Source organism: Anas acuta, chromosome 1 (genome assembly GCF_963932015.1).
Source record: "Anas acuta chromosome 1, bAnaAcu1.1, whole genome shotgun sequence".
Classification (NCBI taxonomy): domain Eukaryota; kingdom Metazoa; phylum Chordata; class Aves; order Anseriformes; family Anatidae; genus Anas; species Anas acuta.
The window spans coordinates 125527594-125545341 of NC_088979.1; the positions used below are offsets into that span (position 1 = coordinate 125527594).

The 17748-nt window shown below is 44.4% G+C and overlaps 1 protein-coding gene across 2 annotated transcripts in view; it reads left to right on the forward strand.

The window, feature by feature from the left end:
- Positions 1 to 1454: 1454 nt before the first annotated feature.
- Positions 1455 to 17748, forward strand: part of LOC137865797 (alpha-2-macroglobulin-like protein 1) — a 29195-nt gene continuing 12901 nt past the window's right edge. For both annotated transcript variants that reach the window (XM_068701255.1, XM_068701262.1), the window contains exons 1-23: positions 1455 to 1626; positions 2261 to 2444; positions 3432 to 3476; positions 3806 to 3950; positions 4658 to 4710; positions 5011 to 5031; positions 5524 to 5683; positions 6292 to 6376; positions 6781 to 6895; positions 8166 to 8274; positions 9130 to 9239; positions 10132 to 10296; positions 11190 to 11411; positions 12214 to 12277; positions 12823 to 12968; positions 13576 to 13722; positions 14540 to 14713; positions 15098 to 15203; positions 15766 to 15874; positions 15969 to 16194; positions 16401 to 16527; positions 16665 to 16786; positions 16947 to 16998. In XM_068701255.1, coding sequence (XP_068557356.1) covers positions 1559 to 1626; positions 2261 to 2444; positions 3432 to 3476; positions 3806 to 3950; positions 4658 to 4710; positions 5011 to 5031; positions 5524 to 5683; positions 6292 to 6376; positions 6781 to 6895; positions 8166 to 8274; positions 9130 to 9239; positions 10132 to 10296; positions 11190 to 11411; positions 12214 to 12277; positions 12823 to 12968; positions 13576 to 13722; positions 14540 to 14713; positions 15098 to 15203; positions 15766 to 15874; positions 15969 to 16194; positions 16401 to 16527; positions 16665 to 16786; positions 16947 to 16998 — 2755 coding nt within the window. In that variant the 5' untranslated portion in view covers positions 1455 to 1558. The remainder of the gene's footprint in view (positions 1627 to 2260; positions 2445 to 3431; positions 3477 to 3805; positions 3951 to 4657; positions 4711 to 5010; positions 5032 to 5523; positions 5684 to 6291; positions 6377 to 6780; positions 6896 to 8165; positions 8275 to 9129; positions 9240 to 10131; positions 10297 to 11189; positions 11412 to 12213; positions 12278 to 12822; positions 12969 to 13575; positions 13723 to 14539; positions 14714 to 15097; positions 15204 to 15765; positions 15875 to 15968; positions 16195 to 16400; positions 16528 to 16664; positions 16787 to 16946; positions 16999 to 17748) is intronic.

A 17748-nucleotide genomic window follows, 5' to 3' on the forward strand; every position in this document is an offset into this window, starting at 1 on the left:
TTTAGTGGGATTTTGTTACAGAATCACAGAATCACAGAGTGGCCGAGGATGGAAGGGACCTCTGAAGATCATCTAGTCCATCCCCTGCCGAGCAGGATCACCTAGATCACCTGCTCAGGGTGGCATCCAGGTGGGGTTTGAATATCTCCAGAGAAGGAGGCTCCACAGCCTCTCTGGTCAGCCTGTTTCAATGCTCTGTCACCCTCAAAGTAAAGAAGTGACCTGGAAACACTGGAAACATGTTTGGGCAAATTTGTTGCTTGTGGTGTAAGTTCAATTTTGCCTTAGGTTTGAATTTCTTCTGTAGAACTTCTTTATGTACTATTCATTTTGTGTTGAAACTTCATTCCTGACCTCTGGCCTCTGGCCAGGCCAATCCAGGGCTCCACATACAGCTCTCATAATGCCCCTAGCTTCTCCCTGGAAGAAGGGAAGAACTTTAACACTTTATTATGTTTTAGTTGTCTTTCTGTTCCCATTTAAATTCTGAGGCGGCTAACTTGATGACCATTCAGAGATGCAGAGCCGTGGGGAAAGTTTCTGAAATCAGATAGAATTCTGTTTTTTGTCTGGCTAATTTAGGCTTGAAGTCAAAACCCTGTTTATTTCAGAGAATCAAATGTATTCCCAGATCAGTGACATACAGTGCTTCAAACCTGCAGATTATTTGAATGTCTGTGCTAGGTTAAAGGTGCACGTTGCAGTTACATTGCTCTGTGAGCTCAGAGAGTGGATACACATACACAGACTCCATGCCAAAGTAAATCCATGGGATTGCTTCAGCTGGGATCAAAGAGTGGGCAGACGGCAAATTCATTCTATATTGTGTACCTTTGGTTATGATCTGCAAAAACACAGCTGTGGCCAAAGCAAGATGAGGACAACAACCTTCAAACAACAACCAGGACGTGGTCAAGCATTGCTTGTTGATAGGAAGCAGAAAATAATTGTTTTCTTTCTCATTTTGCTTCCATGTGCTCTCTGCTTTTTTGTTTGTTTGTTTGTTGTTTTTTTTTTTTTCTTGGGGGAGGGGGAGGGAAGGAAATTGAAATTAATTGAAAGGTTTTGAATTCAAGCACTGATGAAAAACTGGATGAGGGGAAGGTCACTGATAAAGCACAGTCAGAGTGCTGAGGATCCTTTTTCACAAGCTAAGGATAATAGCTGCTTTGTCTCCCTTGGGATGCTTCAGCCAGAATCCAGACCAGCCAAAACTGAGGTGAGCTTTTCTCCTAAGTCCCCTTCAGTTTGGGTTAGAGGTCACCCACTCCACATGTCCCCCACAGCGCTCTGACATCCCACCACCTGGAATGCCATCTGAGCTTAGACGTGGGTGGAGAACAGTGTGGTGTGGCCTTTACTCTGCCATTGGTGGAAATAAGTAAATATTAGCTAGTGTCGTTAGCCTGGAAGAGATATAATCTCCGTATATAAACTTCCCCCACACTTTGGCCTTAGGAACATCTGAGGGGTGTATTTAGGATTGTTACAGCCCATCAATACAGGCTACTCTCTCCTCCTGTGCGGATCTTGACAGCTGTCTTTCCCAGCCCAAGCAATGGGAGCACCAGTGCTCCTTTTAGCCCTGACCCTATTCCCAGTTGCAGCTGAAGCAAGCCTGGAACCGTGAGATTATCTTTTGATTTTGGGGGGCTTGGTGGAAAGGACTGTCGTTGAAGGGTTTGGTGCTGAGGTGCTGCACGGTTTAGCATCACAGAGCTGCATGCAGGGAATCTTGGTATTAGGGAGGCTGAGCAGAAGCAGTTCCTTCTGAGTTACTTTGGAGCTCTGGGTGTCAAGCACCACTGCAGGTGAAGCCCCTGGTATATGCTAGTGCAGGCACCGCACTAGCAGTGCACTGTACACACTGAAAAGCTACAGAAGCCACAAGTTTGCCTTCATTCATCCTGTGCTTGTGAGGATGAAATTTGGTGTGAGGCCTGAAGCCTTATGCCTTGGTCACTGAGTTTTCAGCTTCATTCCTCACCTAAACTTTCTGTTCTTGTGTACTTGCTGCTGGGGCAGCTGTGTCCTGGCTGGTGGCAAGGTGGTGACAGACACATACCAGGAGCCATCTGGTTCCATGCTGGGCATGTTGCTTCTTTCTGGCATGGAAAAGGAGCTGAACCATAATTCTTTCTCTGTAGGCCCTTTAGACAATTCAGACCTTTGATGTGCCTCTCCATGAGTGCAGCAGAGATTTATTCTGGCCTGTCCACCTCGTGCTCTGAATTGTTTCTGAACATCTGCTCTCTTCTAGTCACTACATGGTGGTGTTCCCTGCTGTCATTCACCCTTCCCAAGAGGAGAAGCTCTGCATTCACCTCAGCTCCCTGACTGAGGCTGTTCACCTGGCTGTCACCCTGGAGATGGAAACCAAGAATCACACACTGGTGGAACGGGACGTGGAGAAGCCAGGTACTTTTGAGTGCATCACCTTCCAGGTGAGTGTAGCTGTGGTTGCTGACTTGTCAGTAGATGATCTTACTCCCACTTCAGACAGGAGTGCTCTCTTGACACACTGTCCTTCTCTGCCTTGCCATGAGGTTCCAAGCAGGTGAAGTATCTTTTCCTAACAGTTCCAGGCAAAATACAAGAGTGTCCTAGAACCTAACAAACTAGGCAATCTTTCACAGCATAGATAATATTTTTTTTAAAAAATCTATCAGCTGATTTCATCCTATTGTTGTAGTTAGCTGAACTAGCTACACTGAGGCTCTGACATGACTACAGGAATTCCAGTTACGTTTCTGGAGAGACGTGGAGATGTGTCTGGTGCTGAGACTCTACAAACTCTCCCTGTCTCCTTCAGCACCATACTAAGTTGCTGTGCCTATGCTCTGATTGCCCTACAGATTCAGCAGAACTCGAGAAGAATCTGTAGTCAGTTCTGGTTCTTTTATCAGCAAGACAGTATTTAACAAAGTGTTTGGTTCCAGGACTTAGGAGAGAGTGAATCCTGGTTCTGGAAACATCTGTAGTTAAAACAAAACAAAACAAAACAAAAACAAAAACAAACAAACAAAAACACTTTCTCCTGGTGAGCTTAGTCTTTCTGATAGTGAGATGTCCAAAGTTTTTGCCTGACCAGTATCTTTTTCCCATTACTGCCTTAGTCAGCTCCATATCTGTCTTCCCTATGTGTTTTTTTGTTCGTTTGTTTTGTTTATTTGTAAAACAACCTTCAATTTCTGTGACGGGGAGAATGATATGTCATATGGCTCGCTCTTACATTCATGAATAAAAGACAGATGGTGACTGCTTCTTCTTCAAGCAATATTAAGTGGTCTAGAGACTGATTCGTGCAGTGGAGTTTGGACTCTGAAGTTTGAGGATTGTTTAACAGTGAGGTGATGTCTCACATCTGGGATAAGATGCAAGATCTCTGATGATTTTGTTTTCTATGTCTTTCCTTACATCAATCAACCTAGGTACCAGAGTTAACTCCCTGGGAAACAGATGCTTCAGCTTCACAAGTAAGACACCTTTCTTGGCTGCCTCTCCTCTTACAAACTAGAGAGCTTCAGCCTCTCCTGTGTCTGAGCCATATTAAAGGGAGGAGTTGCATGGTGGGAAAGATAGCAATGGGGAGAAAGAAATGTAGAAATGCACAAGTGTGACAAGGGGAAAGGCAGAGAAAAGAGAATAAGGAAACTGGGGGGTGTGTGGAAGTCTATGACTAAAGAAAGGAAAGAGCTAAATCAAAGAAAGGGGACAGAGAAGAATGAAGTTGGAGATTTTGGTAGCCTCGGTTTCCCCTTCAAATTACTTCTAGTCTTAGGCAGTTTTTATTTTACTCTGACAGTCAGAGGAGGTGGTTTTTCTGCATGTCCTGATACACAGCGATGACAGTGTGCTCTTTGAGGGTCGCAAGAAGGTGCTGGTCAAGCCCCAGAAGAACATAATTCTGGTAGAGACAGACAAGGCCTTATACAAACCTGGAGAAACAGGTAAGGCAAGAAGGTGACGTGGAAATGGGGAGGGAAGGATTAAGGTAGAAGCCACATTTTGAGGGAAGACTTCAAGTGCACCAAGCTAGGCCTTTTGGAGCTAGAAGAAAGCAGGTCTCTTTTTTCAGTGTTTCCAGGAACAATGTGAGTCAGGATGTTCCCCCATAAGCCGTGCTGTACCAAATGCTCAGCCTGCTGCTCCTAGGTGCTGTTCTTTTGAAGTATCTCTCATGAGGCCAAAAGGAAAGCCAGAACTCTCTAGGACACTAGGCAATCCCTTGTTATTTTTTGAATACTTGTTTACACTTGAGTAAAGCTTGAAGTCACGGCATAGATGCTTTGTGCTTAGAGCACCTCCAGGCTGTAGAAATATGGAGGATTATTCCACAGTTTTCACAATATGAACAGACTGCAGAAAGACCAACCCCACTGTTTTACACATCATTATAATCCTTCCAGGTAAAAGCAGTGAGTTTCTACAGCCTGCAGCTGCATATAAACCTCCCAGACAAAGTCCTGGGTGGGGTGGAGGCTGGGGTTGGGGCTGAAAGGCAGGTGCTGGGAGGGGCTGTTTGGGGGAAGACCTGAATACCTCTAAGGTAAACAGAGAGATACACAGATATAGGAGAACACAAAGGGAGAACAAAATTTGTGCAAGGACATGTTGAATGCAGAATGCTTTACTATCCTTTCCTTTGTATTTCCAGTGAAATTTCGAATTGTGAACCTTGACAATGACCTTAAAGTCATTAAAAATGAGGTGAGTTTCACTCCATGCATTTATAGAAGGAGGAGCCTCAGCATGATACACATTGAGAGGCTTTTGAAAGAGACATTTCCCTCTCCCTGCATGCCTGTTAAGTCCTAAAGGCAAGCGATCTTTGAAGGGAAACCACTCATCTGTTGTTCCCCTGGAGAAAGACTGCAGTGTGTGCTAGCACAGAAGAAGGAGGAGACATAATGTAGGGTCTGGATGGAGCAGAACTTTTCTGGTTCACATGGATGCTGTTTCGCTCTATACAAAACTGAGCTTGTGTCTTTTTTTTTTTTTTTTTTACAGTATCCCCAGATATGGCTGCTGGTAAGTAACAAAGAACTGACCAGAGGGAGTCTGTCTCTTCCACTGTGCCCTTTCTCTCCTTGACCAAGCTGTGCCACAAATGTAACCCTATAAATAAGTCATCTGAACTCTTTTCTACCTGGTCAGCCTGGGCTCTTCTTTCAAACCAGCACATAGCTGAGCTAGAGGCATGGCAGTAATGAGTCAGAGCAGAAGCACAAGGCAAAATGCTCAATAGATACAGTACAGCTGCTTTTCCTTCCTATGGTTTTGTGGTATTACCACTTCCCAGTAGCTTTACTGACAGCCTTTGCAAGTCAACAGTTCAGTAAAAGGGTACTGGAGGGAGGAGAAGGAATCTCACCTGGTGGTTTCTGCTGTGACCAGGGATCCTCTCTGCTGGGGCAAGGTTAAGCCCTGATAGTGCCTTCTTGTGCCTGAGTATGGTTGGACCTTCCAGGTACCTATGCTCCCAGTGTGACTTTGTGTCTCTGAATGTTCCTTCCCAAATAGGATCCTAAACATAACCGTATTGCTGAGTGGCAGAATGTAAAATCAAGACATGGCATTGTGGATCTGTCCTTCCCCTTGGCCTCTGAAGCAGCTCTTGGGAAGTATACCATCTCAGTGCAACAAGACATGGCTAAAAATACCTTCGTTGTTAAAGAATATGGTGAGACTTGGACAACAGAGGTGAGGGAAGAGCAGTGTGGGCAGGTAGAGAAGAGACGTGGCTGTGTTCATCAGACCTTTTGCCCTGGGAGAAGAACAGATCAGGGACATAGATAGGTCTGGGCACACATCTCATGCTGGTCTGAATGTTCTGCAGCTGAGTAGGGTACAAGGCAGATGTTGTAGTCTGACAAGACTGCAGATCTTGTTCTATCTGCAGCTGGACCCTGTGGTGAGCATTTTCTGCTGCTCATTGTCACCCTCCTCTAAGCTAAATGTACTGTTCGCTTCCGTCAGCTGCCATAACAGGGAGCTGCATCATGCCCTAACCCAGATCAGTTGCAGTGGCCCTAACCTGTTTACAATGTTTATGCCTGACGGAGCTAGAGTAGAAAGCAATCCTTTGCGGAATTGTAGCAGCAGAGGGAGGCAAAGGGAGTAAGCACTATCATAACATGGGGATGAATAACTGGGGTCATTACTATCTTGACTGCAGCTACAGCAGAATTTCCAGTCAGTGCCCACCATACTCAGTACTGCTTTTTTTTTTCTTTTCTCTTCATGCCTCTTTTCCATGACTCTTTCCCTCTTCCATGCCTCTGTCTGCAGAGCTGACAAAAATTGAATTAGAAATGGAGCACCCTCCCTTTATCAGTACAGTGGATGAGGAATTTCATCTGAAGTTATGTGGCAAGTGAGTACCGTTGTAATATCTGTTCTTTGGCTCCACAATCACCTTTAAACTGCTGGTAGCAGAGAAGTGGCCTTCCAGTATGACGTTCTTGCATTACCTTGTTGAGGGAGCCAGATCACTCTGTGGAACTGCCTCTTTCTCATTTACTGTGAGACTGAAGGACACTAAGGATGCTGATCAGGGGCACACTTTAGACGGTGGCTTGAAACGCATTCCTGATGTATAGTGGGTGGAGAGAAATGTAAACTGTTTTGCAGGGATGAGCTGAAGTTCCCGAACAAACAAGATACAACACTCTCCCAGGCTCCACTTCATCCCTGATAGGGTGGAGGGGGGGGGGCCTGGTTCAATTTTTCTGCTGAAGCAGCTCATCTTCAGGTGTGTGTTTCTACCCTGTGACACAGGTATACCTATGGGAAGCCCGTTCAAGGCAAAATAGACATTACTTTTTTGACATCGTTACAACTTTTCAGGAGAGATTTCTCAAATTCTACTGAGATGAGGAAAAAACAGAGCTGGGTAGGTGGAAATACGAGAGAGTGCAAAGTATCACCTGATGGAAATGTCTGTCCATCTGTCCTCTTAATCTGCCTGACTGCACCTGTGATGTACACAAATCTGTTTAATCTGGTGTCTTTCCACTTCTTAGACCTGATTGATTTCTCTTCCTGTAACTCCTGTATTACTTGAATTACTTTTCTGGCTGCCCATATCTGACTCAGTAATTCAGGAGAAGGTGTGAGTTCTGTGTAAGTGATGGTACCTGTGGCCTTTCCCAAGAATCTGTATCATACTGTGCAGAATCAGACAACTGGTATATTCAGCCTTGTGACCGTTCCCACCAGTAAACAGTAAATCAGACAATCAGATAGTCAGTGGCTTAATGTACCATTTCTTGCTCTGTTCACACAGTTTAAAGACAATCTTAAACTTACCAGTATCCTGTAAAATATTAGGTCCGGTGTTGGTTACGCTTTCTGCACATTTGTGCTCATTATATGTTTTTGGTTAAGCCCCAAGTTTTTTTTTTTTTTTTTTCTCTCAGCTTTCAGATGCAGCTCTTTTAGCTTGCAAGTCACAAGAAAATATTTTTAAATGTCAGGTGAGCCAGCAACAAGCCAGAATATGAAAATCCAACTGGATCTCTGCATTTTTTAAAATCCATCCAGTAGTAAAATATCTCCATCTGGAACGATGCATGCCAGCTTCCTCTCACATAGCATGCAAAAAGACATGCAAGGTTCTCCAGAGAACTTAACAGACACAGCTAGAAACACTTTGTCCACCCCCACTCTCATGGCAGGATGCCTGTACCCAGTCTCTACCTAATGACTGGCACAGCTCTTGAAATCTGTAACTGGCTGGGTGTCCTTGTTTAGCATAGCCACATCACAGAGACATCTGTGACTAGATTGCCATCATATCAGCACTAATTCATCAGGACCACAGTTTTAGGGAGAAGGCTACCTCCAGCTCAGGTAGACACCAATGCTCTTTTAAAGGCAGGAAGCGGGCTTAATCCAGTCTCCATATTAGCCTGTGACATAGCTAACCATTGTATCATTTGTCTGAAGCACATTTTGATGCCAGTTTTTGATGACTTTGATCCAAGTGTGATGGTTTTTTTCTCTAGCTAAGGTATCCGTGGCAGATTTCTGCAATTACAGGTTTTTGAACTTCCCACTGCTCCACAAGTATTTGGAAATACTTCTTTAGGATTACCCAGCATCTGTGAAACAGCTCCTCTACCTCCACATTATGCTCTTTCTTTCTGTTCATGTTTCTCCAGACAGACAAGAATGGCTGTACTACTTTTACGGTGAAGACAAAGACTCTGGAATTAAATGAATCTGACAGCTACCTATATGCGAGAGGGGAAATAGAGGAAACTGGAACAGGTACTGGAGGACATGTGAAAAGTTCCAATCCTTGCAGACAGCTTTTCATTTCCTTGTTTGATTTTTTTTTTTTTTGTTTCGGCTTTTGTGCAGCAGTTGAATTCCTTTTGAAAGGAATTCATGAAGAGAGTTCCCTAGTCTTCTATCATGCATGATGTTCTCTATTCTAGCACCTCTTCCACCTGTTAGGACCAGATTTCCTAATTCTTTCTACCCTTCATCTCCACAAGCATGTAGATGTCATTTCAGTGACTGCCTCAACACTGAGGAGTTCCTCAACCGTTTGCAAAGCCCTGGCTAGTCATGGAAAAGTCTGCAACAAATCCCAATTAGTTCTTGCTAATTGTAGCGCACCATCCCAGCAGGTAGTCCCTACTCACAGAGTCTTTTGTCCTCTCACTTCCTAAGCCTGAGGCAGGGTTGCTTATGGACACTACTGCTGTAAGGAATCCCATTCTGCTCCCTTTTATTCTGCTGCATTATTGACTATGAAGAGGTAGGTTGTCAGCATCAGTGTTAATGTCCCATTGTTCTGGCAACTGGAGGTGTCAATTTTTTGAACTGCCGCACTGTGGGTGGGGTTTCTTAGGCCACTTTTAGGCATCTACAATATAGTTGTCTATACCAGAACAGTCATCTGATTTCTCTTAATCTGCAAAAACATGAGAAATATGTGCTTATAAGGTTTCATGTATCCTGTCAAGCAAATATCCCAGAGAGATTGAGGGAATCATACACTAGAAGAATGTATTCTCTCTTTTAAATTTAGATGTAGGTAGTGTAAAAGCATCTTCTCATCTTCTGCTTCCTAAAAGCACTGCTGCGATTTAACAGATTTCTTCTCTCTCCACACAGGAGCAAAGACTGCAAATATATCTATAATTTCTATTGTGACAAGAATTAAGTCTGTAGAATTTGTCAATATCCATCCATTCTACAAACGTGGATTACCATACACAGGGAAGGTAACACCCATAGGTCCCTTCTCTGCTGAGAATACATCATAGGTCTAATTTTCTGTAGATAGAAAGAAGAAGTCTCTGGGAAAGTGCTGCTCTGTCAATATCCAGCAACTATGAGTGAAGCCTTCTATGGAAGCAATTTATTCTCTACACCCTAACTCAGTAATTTCCCTGAAAAGGAATTTTGGAGCTGGCTGCAGTCTCTGAGAGCCTCCTCAGGAGCAGCTCCTGAAACTAGTCTGAGTGATATAAGGCATATGGGATGGGGGTGTCGGCAGCAGGGAAATATTATTACCTGTGGACAGCTGTTCAAATGGTTATGACAGCTTGGGAGAAACCACTAGAGCCTTGTGTATCCATTCACTGGCAGTCATTTCTGACCCAAGTCCACAGCGTGATGCTAGGACTGCTGTCCCATTGGAGCTAGAAACACTTTCATCTGGGCCAGTACTGATCACGTCATGAAGGAGGGCAAAAAACAGTAAGAGTTAAGTTTCTGGAGACAGGACAGTTTCTGATCTTCTAGGATCTTGGAGCATTGTCCAAGAAAAAGCTCAAGATTCAAGGAGATTACCTCTTTTTTACCCAATATAGGTAAATTTTACCTATAGCCAACTATAGGTATAGTGTAGTGTAGTGTAGTGTAGTGTAGTGTAGTGTAGTGTAGTGTAGTATAGTATAGTATAGCTGCACTATACTTTGTTTCTGCTCCTGAACTGCTGCACACTGGTGTTTTTGTGTATTTATTCAGTTTTTATTTGGACCCTTCCAACCTGTCTGAAAACTCAAAAGACTTACATGTAGAAAGCCTAATGATAGTAATAATTAGTATTAAGCACTGTCGGGGCCTGGGAGTGTGGCATGAGGGTTATTATCTTCCTTCCCTTGTCTGTAGATGTTCTGCCACAGTAATGACTCTCCCCTCCAAAATGAAACAGTCTACCTAATAATTGACATAGACGATGAAGAGACACACCTGTCATTCCTCACAAATGAGAAAGGAGAAGTCCACTTCTCACTGGATACCACCAGCTGGAACAGCACACTGGTTTCTTTGAAGGTGAGCATCACCCACAGTGAAAAGATAAATAAAGTAAGGGCAGATGGAGGAATGGGGCAGAAAGTGGAAGACACCTGAGGTTTTTGGGGCACAATCTTCTGGCTTCTAATCTCATTTGACCTCCCTTTCAATACCAGACTTTGAAGCACTTGTCTTCTCTTCACACCTTCTGATCCTACACCTGAAGCTCACTGCTGCCAGCCTGGCAGTACATGCCTCTTTCCAACTCTCTGCATTCCTTGCAGCTGATGAGGGATTCATGCCCAAGCAGTATGACCTCCCATTGCTACTTGTTTCTCAGACTGGAAGGAACTATTGCTCTGGATGTTTTCCCCTGAGACCCTCGCCTATCCAGGGTGAGGTCCCCTAATTTTGGTTGATGTGGTTTGGTGATTAGAGGCTCTGTAATCTGGGAGGTAGATTTCTGTCCTCAGGGAGCCCAGAGGCAGGCTTTAATTCCTGTTCATAGGCCCACAGATATTGTCTGCAGAGCCTTAGATTCTCCACAGGGAAGTAGACCTTCATCATGCAAAAGCAGTTTTGGCACCTGTTGTACTTAAGGGCATCTAAGCAAAAGTACAAACACAAAACATGGGTGTTGCATTCATGCTGAACAGTTACAGACTGATGGTAAGTGTGTTCCCATGGAAAGATAAAGGAGGAAGAGTAAGATTGTGAGCAAAGCTACTGAACTTAGATTTTTGCTAAAACTTTGTAAGATAAAGTGTTATTGGCTTCAAAATTGACCTTAAACAAAATGATGACCTTAAACAAGATGACATACAGATGTGTCATCTACCAGGTCATAACTTAGTATTTTCTGCAGACTCAAAGTATACAAGCTCCTTTTTCAGGTCATACTGACTGCTTACTTGTGTTTTTGTGCTCTGAAGGGCACCTACTACCTTGGAAATGACACTGAGAAGAAATCTGAAGATATTGAGGATAGCTTATACTGGCTGAAACCTTTCTACTCCGAGAGCAACAGCTTCCTTGACATCAAGGCCAGGAATGATGTGATGCCCTGTGATCAAGAGCAGGAAGTGCAAGTAGATTACATCCTTGACCAGAATAAACTCAGCTCTAAAGCAGACCACATTGATTTCTACTACTTGGTGAGCAGAGAAGACATCTGAATCTCGGGCAAGGTCACACTTACTGGTATTTTATCTTTTTCACAATAGCACACAGATACTCTTGGTAAAGAGTATATTGTTCCCAGGACAGTAAAGGTCAGTTTGTGTGTTCTGTTCTGCCCCAACCTCCTGTCCTCCTATCCTCAAGATCCTGGGCCTTCTCCTATCCTCCAGCTGCTTTGCTTTGTTTGTCCTGGCCTAATCTTGGGTGATAGATACCTGCCATTCACCTTAATTTCTGTTATGTGAACTCAGAGGCAATCTCTGGTGAAGCTGACTTCCCCTGGCCTGGTTCCATACAGAAAAACAAACAAAACAAAACAAAAACTTGAAATTGCCAGGGCCTTGATGTACTCCAGAGGTATGTTACCATGTCTTGATGAAGTTCAGTTACAGGAAAGTGAGTCCAAAGCAAGAGTCTGATTACTTTCAGTCTAGCTGAGAGGTTATTAGTATATGGATTACTGAATTGAGCTCATTCATAAGTTTGAAAAATGTTGTATCCTAACATTGTGAAATCAGACTTCAGTGGTGCTTAAAAACAGCTGCTAGTGCTAGCCTCAGATGTACCTCTGGCTTCATAAGTGGCAACTTCTCATGTCCTAACCAATACCTCTGAAGTCCCTTCCCAGCTATCACCACCTCTTTAGGGCATAGCCTACCAGAGGAGCTTCTGTGGCAGTATGTCAGATGTTTCCTTCTCTCTTCTTTTGTTCTTTTCTCACTCTCCTCATACCTGCAGAATTCCGGCCCTTCAATGGCTCTTCTCTTTGCTCTTCAGGTGATTGCCAAAGGCAGGATCCTTTTCAGTGGAGAGAAGCAGGTATCAATTCTCCAGCATGAGAGTGAGTAGAACCTCATGAAAATTAAGTGCACCATAACAAATACCAGAAATTTGTGACTGCCAACCAATGACAATCTCTGCAGGTGTTACTATTATCCACAGGAAGAAGCTGTTGAAATGAGTTCTTAGTGTGTGGTCCACCTCACTAGACCAACACAACCTCTACTCTCAACAGTTCAGTGGCCTTCTAGACAAGTGTCCTTCTTCTGTCTTGTCTAATTAACCTAATACCCAACCTTTTGATTTTGCTGTTACCTTGTATCTTTGGAGAAGATAAAAAATTGTGTAGCTTGCCTGCTTATCTAAGGCACAGGAAGAAAAAGATATTTTTGCCAACCTTGAGCCAAAATAGTGACTAGTATAATGGGATTATTGTTAATCTGTAATCTGTGGCAGTGTATGTGTGGGGTGTTCATGTCTACAGGTAGAAAGCATTGAATTCCCTCTTCTGATTCTTATTGTGTATCCTACCCCAATCAGCTGATTCTGCATGGTGTGAACTCAAGTGAGAGCTTTCTCCCTCTTCTTTGCTGTTGTCTTGTGCAGATCTACAGGGTTCCTTCTCATTCACCCTGACTGTTGGCAATGACTTCCTTCCTGACATCAGACTTCTAGTGTATGCTCTTTTCTTGGATGGAGAGGTGGTAGCTGATGTGGAAGAGTTTCAAGTAGCAACATGCTTTAAAAACAAGGTAGGTAGAAGCACAAAATGGAATGAGAGAACAATTGTACCATTGATATGCTCTGGCCTGCTGTGGTTCTTAGTTTTGTTTTATCCTCAGCCAAAATGTGTAAGCTGGACACATGCTAAACCAGATGTCCAGTATTTTTGACTGGGAAACAAACAGATAACCTCCTTCTTACCTAAATTCCTAGTTCTGCCCTCCCCTACACTGAGTGGCAAGCTGTTCTGAAGGAGTAAAACAGCCCACCTTGAACTCCCCACATTCCCCACTAGTGACTTGGGAGTACACTATCCCTGTCCTCTCCCTAATGCAAAACAAAGCCTGCCTGCCTAGCTAGGTGTGTGAGCTCTGGATCAGCAGGAGGTGGCGGTGTGGTAGTAGGGGAATTTTGACTGGGTTGTATGCACTGCAGCCCCAGTAACCATGATGAAGGATGAATCAGAATGAACCAGGATGAACCAGGATGAACCTTGATGAACCAGGATGGTTTCTGTCAGCATCTCAGCTCCCTTCCCTACCTTATTCTCTGTTTTTCACCCTGCTGTCCAGACACCTAAGACTTGCAGAGTCCCACCCTCCAACGGTAAACCCCTGACCCCATCTCCTTTTGCAGGTAGCACTGGACTTCTCAAGCAAGGAGGAAGTCCCAGGGTCAAAAGTCAGACTGGATCTCAAGGCTGCTCCTGGATCCCTGTGCTCTGTCCAGTCTGTTGACAAGAGTGTCCTCCTGACGTGGAACAATACCCTAACAGCATACACAGTGAGTGTAGCCTCCCATGGCCATCCCCATAATGTCTGCCTGCCTTCTATCTCCATGCATTGGCAGGAGGATCCTGAAAGGAGGAAGCCCATAGTCCTAACAGGACATAGTGTCCTTAGGTGGCTGCTTTGGTATTCCTCCTCCTGGGCCTCTTCTGAGCAGTTATGTGTTGTTCGTGTTCCTAGTGCATCTGCCCTGCACTGTGGGCCTGTCTGGAGAGTGGTGGAGCTGCACACCACTGCAGAAGTAGGTGGAGAGAGCAGCTTCAAAGAGATGCTAGTGCTCACTGCTTAGAGGGAAAGTGCTTTCCTCACATCTACCTTCCTCTCCGCCCTTCTGTCTGCTATCAGGCAGTGAGGCTAAGCCTTTAAAAGTGATTTTTTCCCCTGCTAGGGTCCTCCTGTTCTTCTGCTTCCAGCCTTGCTGAATTATAACCATATGACAGCTCATGCTGAGCACCTGAGCAGTTCTTTAGAAAACAGAAGCCAGGGGACAGAACCCTATAAGGCTGAATTTGTAATTCAGATATGCCAATGCCCTGTGCTCAAACTGAGTCATGTGTCCTATCCAAATCTTTTGTTTTAGAGTTAAAAACCTTGAACTGTCAGAGGTGACAGTCTGCAAACTAAGGGTTTCATTCCTACATCCACTATCAACTTGGGTTTCGTGTCCTTTAGTGCAAGCTGGGCCAGTGCCAACATCTTCAAGTATGAAACTTTATGAAGTATATTAGAGGGCTACGGTACAAATATTAGACCCGTACAAATACATGCATGTTGCCCAGTTCCTTATAAAGACCTCTATTTTTCCATTGCAGCTGTGTAGGACAGTCTTTGAAGACAGCTTTATAATTGGAGGACGAGGGTTCCCTTATCACCTGGAAGACTTTGATGCATACCCTTGTCTGCCTCAGAAATCTGATCTCCATAAAAAGACTCATAAGGAAGCACCGTGGTACCAAAGTGAAGCTGATGTCTTTAATCTGTTTAAGGTGATTCTCTGCATTTGTACCAAACTTTTCCTGAGACAGTGGTTGCCAGTATGACATCCTGAATGCCTACAAGAATTTGTTCTTAGCAAACTTCAGCTGCCCTGACTTTCACTGATAAAAGTCATCTGTACCCTGCTCTTCTCCATCATGTCCACACTCACCTGGGGACTATGGAGAAAGATGAAACTTATCAGTAAGCATAGTGCATTCCTCATGCACTGCCCCAAGTGTGAATCTGTAAGTCTATGCATATGCATACAAACAAGTAGCATTTTTTATTGTTTCATCTATGAACAACTCACTTACTCTTGCTATCTCAAGTATTTTCAGCGTTCCTCTTCCCTTTTATTTATCACTGATTTATTCTCTTTGCTGTTTTTCCAGACGTTGCGCATGAAAATATTAACCAATACTAAAATCAAGAAACCAGTTTCCTGTATAAAACGAGACTTTAAGAAAAAGATGTTGTCCAGCAAAGACAGTATAGTTGGTAAGTAATTGAAATTGCCCATCTCCTTGACTGAAGGGGCTCTCCTCTCCCAGTCCTGACCAGGCTGCAGCTGAGATGGCTGATTTCCACCCTGCTGTGTTTCTCTTTTGTGTGTGTATGAAAGGAATGATGTCTGTGTTCAGTTTAAAGGACCTGATTTATAAATCACAGATAAAAGCTCAAATCTCTTTGCCTTATTGGCTGTCCCTGGGTTCTGCACTCTTCACAGAAAATGTACTGTGCTCTCCACCAGTATTTTCACAGACTTATTAAAACAGTGTGACTCCATTTAAGTGTTCTGTCCCTTTCTGGATCCAGACCAAACTTTCTGGATTTGTCAGACCGAGCCTCAGGCTAAAGTCCATCCAACCCTCTCTCCCTAAAGTTGTGTTCCCCAATGACACTGACACTGTGTCATATTGTCACTGAAAAGCCAATCCTGTGTAAACTGTTCTGTGTCTCAGGTCATTTATGGTTTGTGTTAGATTGCCTGCAAATGAAGAAGCAATTTCACCCGTACTGACACATGCTGTTTTCTGATCTACCACTTGCTTTTCTGCAGACAGTTATGTTGGCCATGCTGATTCTGTACCTCAGTCAGATGACACAGAGAAGCCCAAACCACGGACACATTTCCCAGAAACCTGGATTTGGGATTTGGTCCCTGTTGGGTTGGTAACAGCCTCTGCCTGCCTTCCCCAGGGAGACCCCTGGAAACTTCTGACTGCTCCTGAGCAAGTTCTCCTCTCTTTCTTCTTGCTGTAGTGATGAGGGGCAAGCATCTCTCCAACTTACTGTACCCGACACTATTACAGAATGGCATACCAATACCTTCTGTGTTGCTGATACTGGCTTTGGGCTCTCTCCTTTGGCCACGCTTAGGGTCTTCCAGCCTTTCTTTGTAGATCTGTCACTGCCCTACTCTGTGACCCGAGGAGAGACTTTCAGCCTAAAAGCCACTGTCTTCAACTACCTCAAGGACTGTATCCAAGTGAGTATTCCCCCAGTCCCATAGCCTCTGTTGGAGCAAAAGCTTGAGCCCAAAGTCAAGCTCTGAGCTTCTCAGGAGATGTAGATATAGGCGTCTGGGCCACAAAGCACTGTCTTATATTTTGTGACCCATGGTATTTGCTCATTTGAGCAGGGCCTGGCACTAACTCTATGCTAATGCATGTTTGTACACCCCACCACACTCAGGTGCACACCACCCTCAAAGACACCCCAGAACTAAAAGTGGATGCCTGTCCAGGCTGCCAGTTCACCAGCTGCCTCTGTGCCGATGAAACACAAACCTTTGTGTGGAATGTGACAGCCACCAGACTGGGTGAGGTTGAGCAGAGGGATGTGTGGCAACAGTGGGAGGAGGTGTGAAATTTGCCTGCCTCTGTGTCTAGTCCTGTCATCTGTACGTAGATATCTCTGCTGCAAGTGCTCAATGACATACCCTTTTGCTTCTTGCAGGCAAAGTGAATATCACTGTAAGCAGTGTGGCAGAAGATTCACATGATCTGTGTGATAATCAGGTTGCTGTGACACCATTGCGAGGAAAGACAGACACAGTGATAAAATCTCTGCTTGTGAAGGTTAGTCAGACCCAGTCTGGAGAACACCTGGGGACAGTGAGTTACCCCATGAGGCGATTAACAAGAAGAAGCTTAGACCTTTCTTGGAAACAGGCCTACTGAGGCATGGAGACTTCCTTTCCTGCCTTCCCATTCTGAACTACTCTTTCTTCACCTGCAGCCAGAAGGTGTACTGCAAAAGAAGACGCAAAATGCCTATCTCTGTGCTACAGGTATGGAACATAAATCCCTGGCTGCTGTCCATCATGAGAGCAAAATGGAATCATAGAATGGTTTTGGTTTGGAAGGGATCCTTAATGATCATCTAGTTTAAACCCTCCTGCCACGGGCAGAGACACCTCCCCCTAGACCAGGTTGCTCAAAGCCCCATCCAGCCTGGCCTTGAACACTTCCAGGGACTGTTGTGAAGTTCTGTGATCATGAAGTTGAAGTGAACTTTCCTGGGCAACCTGTTCCAGTGCCTCACTAACCTCACAGTAAAGAAATTCTTCCTTATATCTGTTCTACACCTACTCTCTTTTAATTTAAAGCCATAACTCCTTGTCCTATCATCTTGCACTTGGCCTTGTTGAACTTCATGAGGTTTGCACAGGCCCACCTTTCAAGCTTGTCCATGTCCCTCTGGATGGCATCTCTTGCTTCCAGTGTGTCGACTACACCACACAGCTTGGTGTTGTCGGTAAAGTTGATGAGGGTATGTTCAATCCCACTGTCTATGTCACCAACAAAGATGTTAAACAGCACCAGTCCCAGTACTGACCCCTCTGGAATGCCACTTGTCTGGTCAATCTTTTGGTGACATCTCTGATATGAGCCCCAGGTAAGCAGCAGACGTCTATCAGGAGCAGATCAGGTCAGCAGATGGGTGCTTCTATACCTCTCAGAAGAGAGTCTCCTACTACAATCACCCGTCACCTTTTTTTAGTTTTACTAGTTATTATGTGGGGAGCAGATCGGGCTGC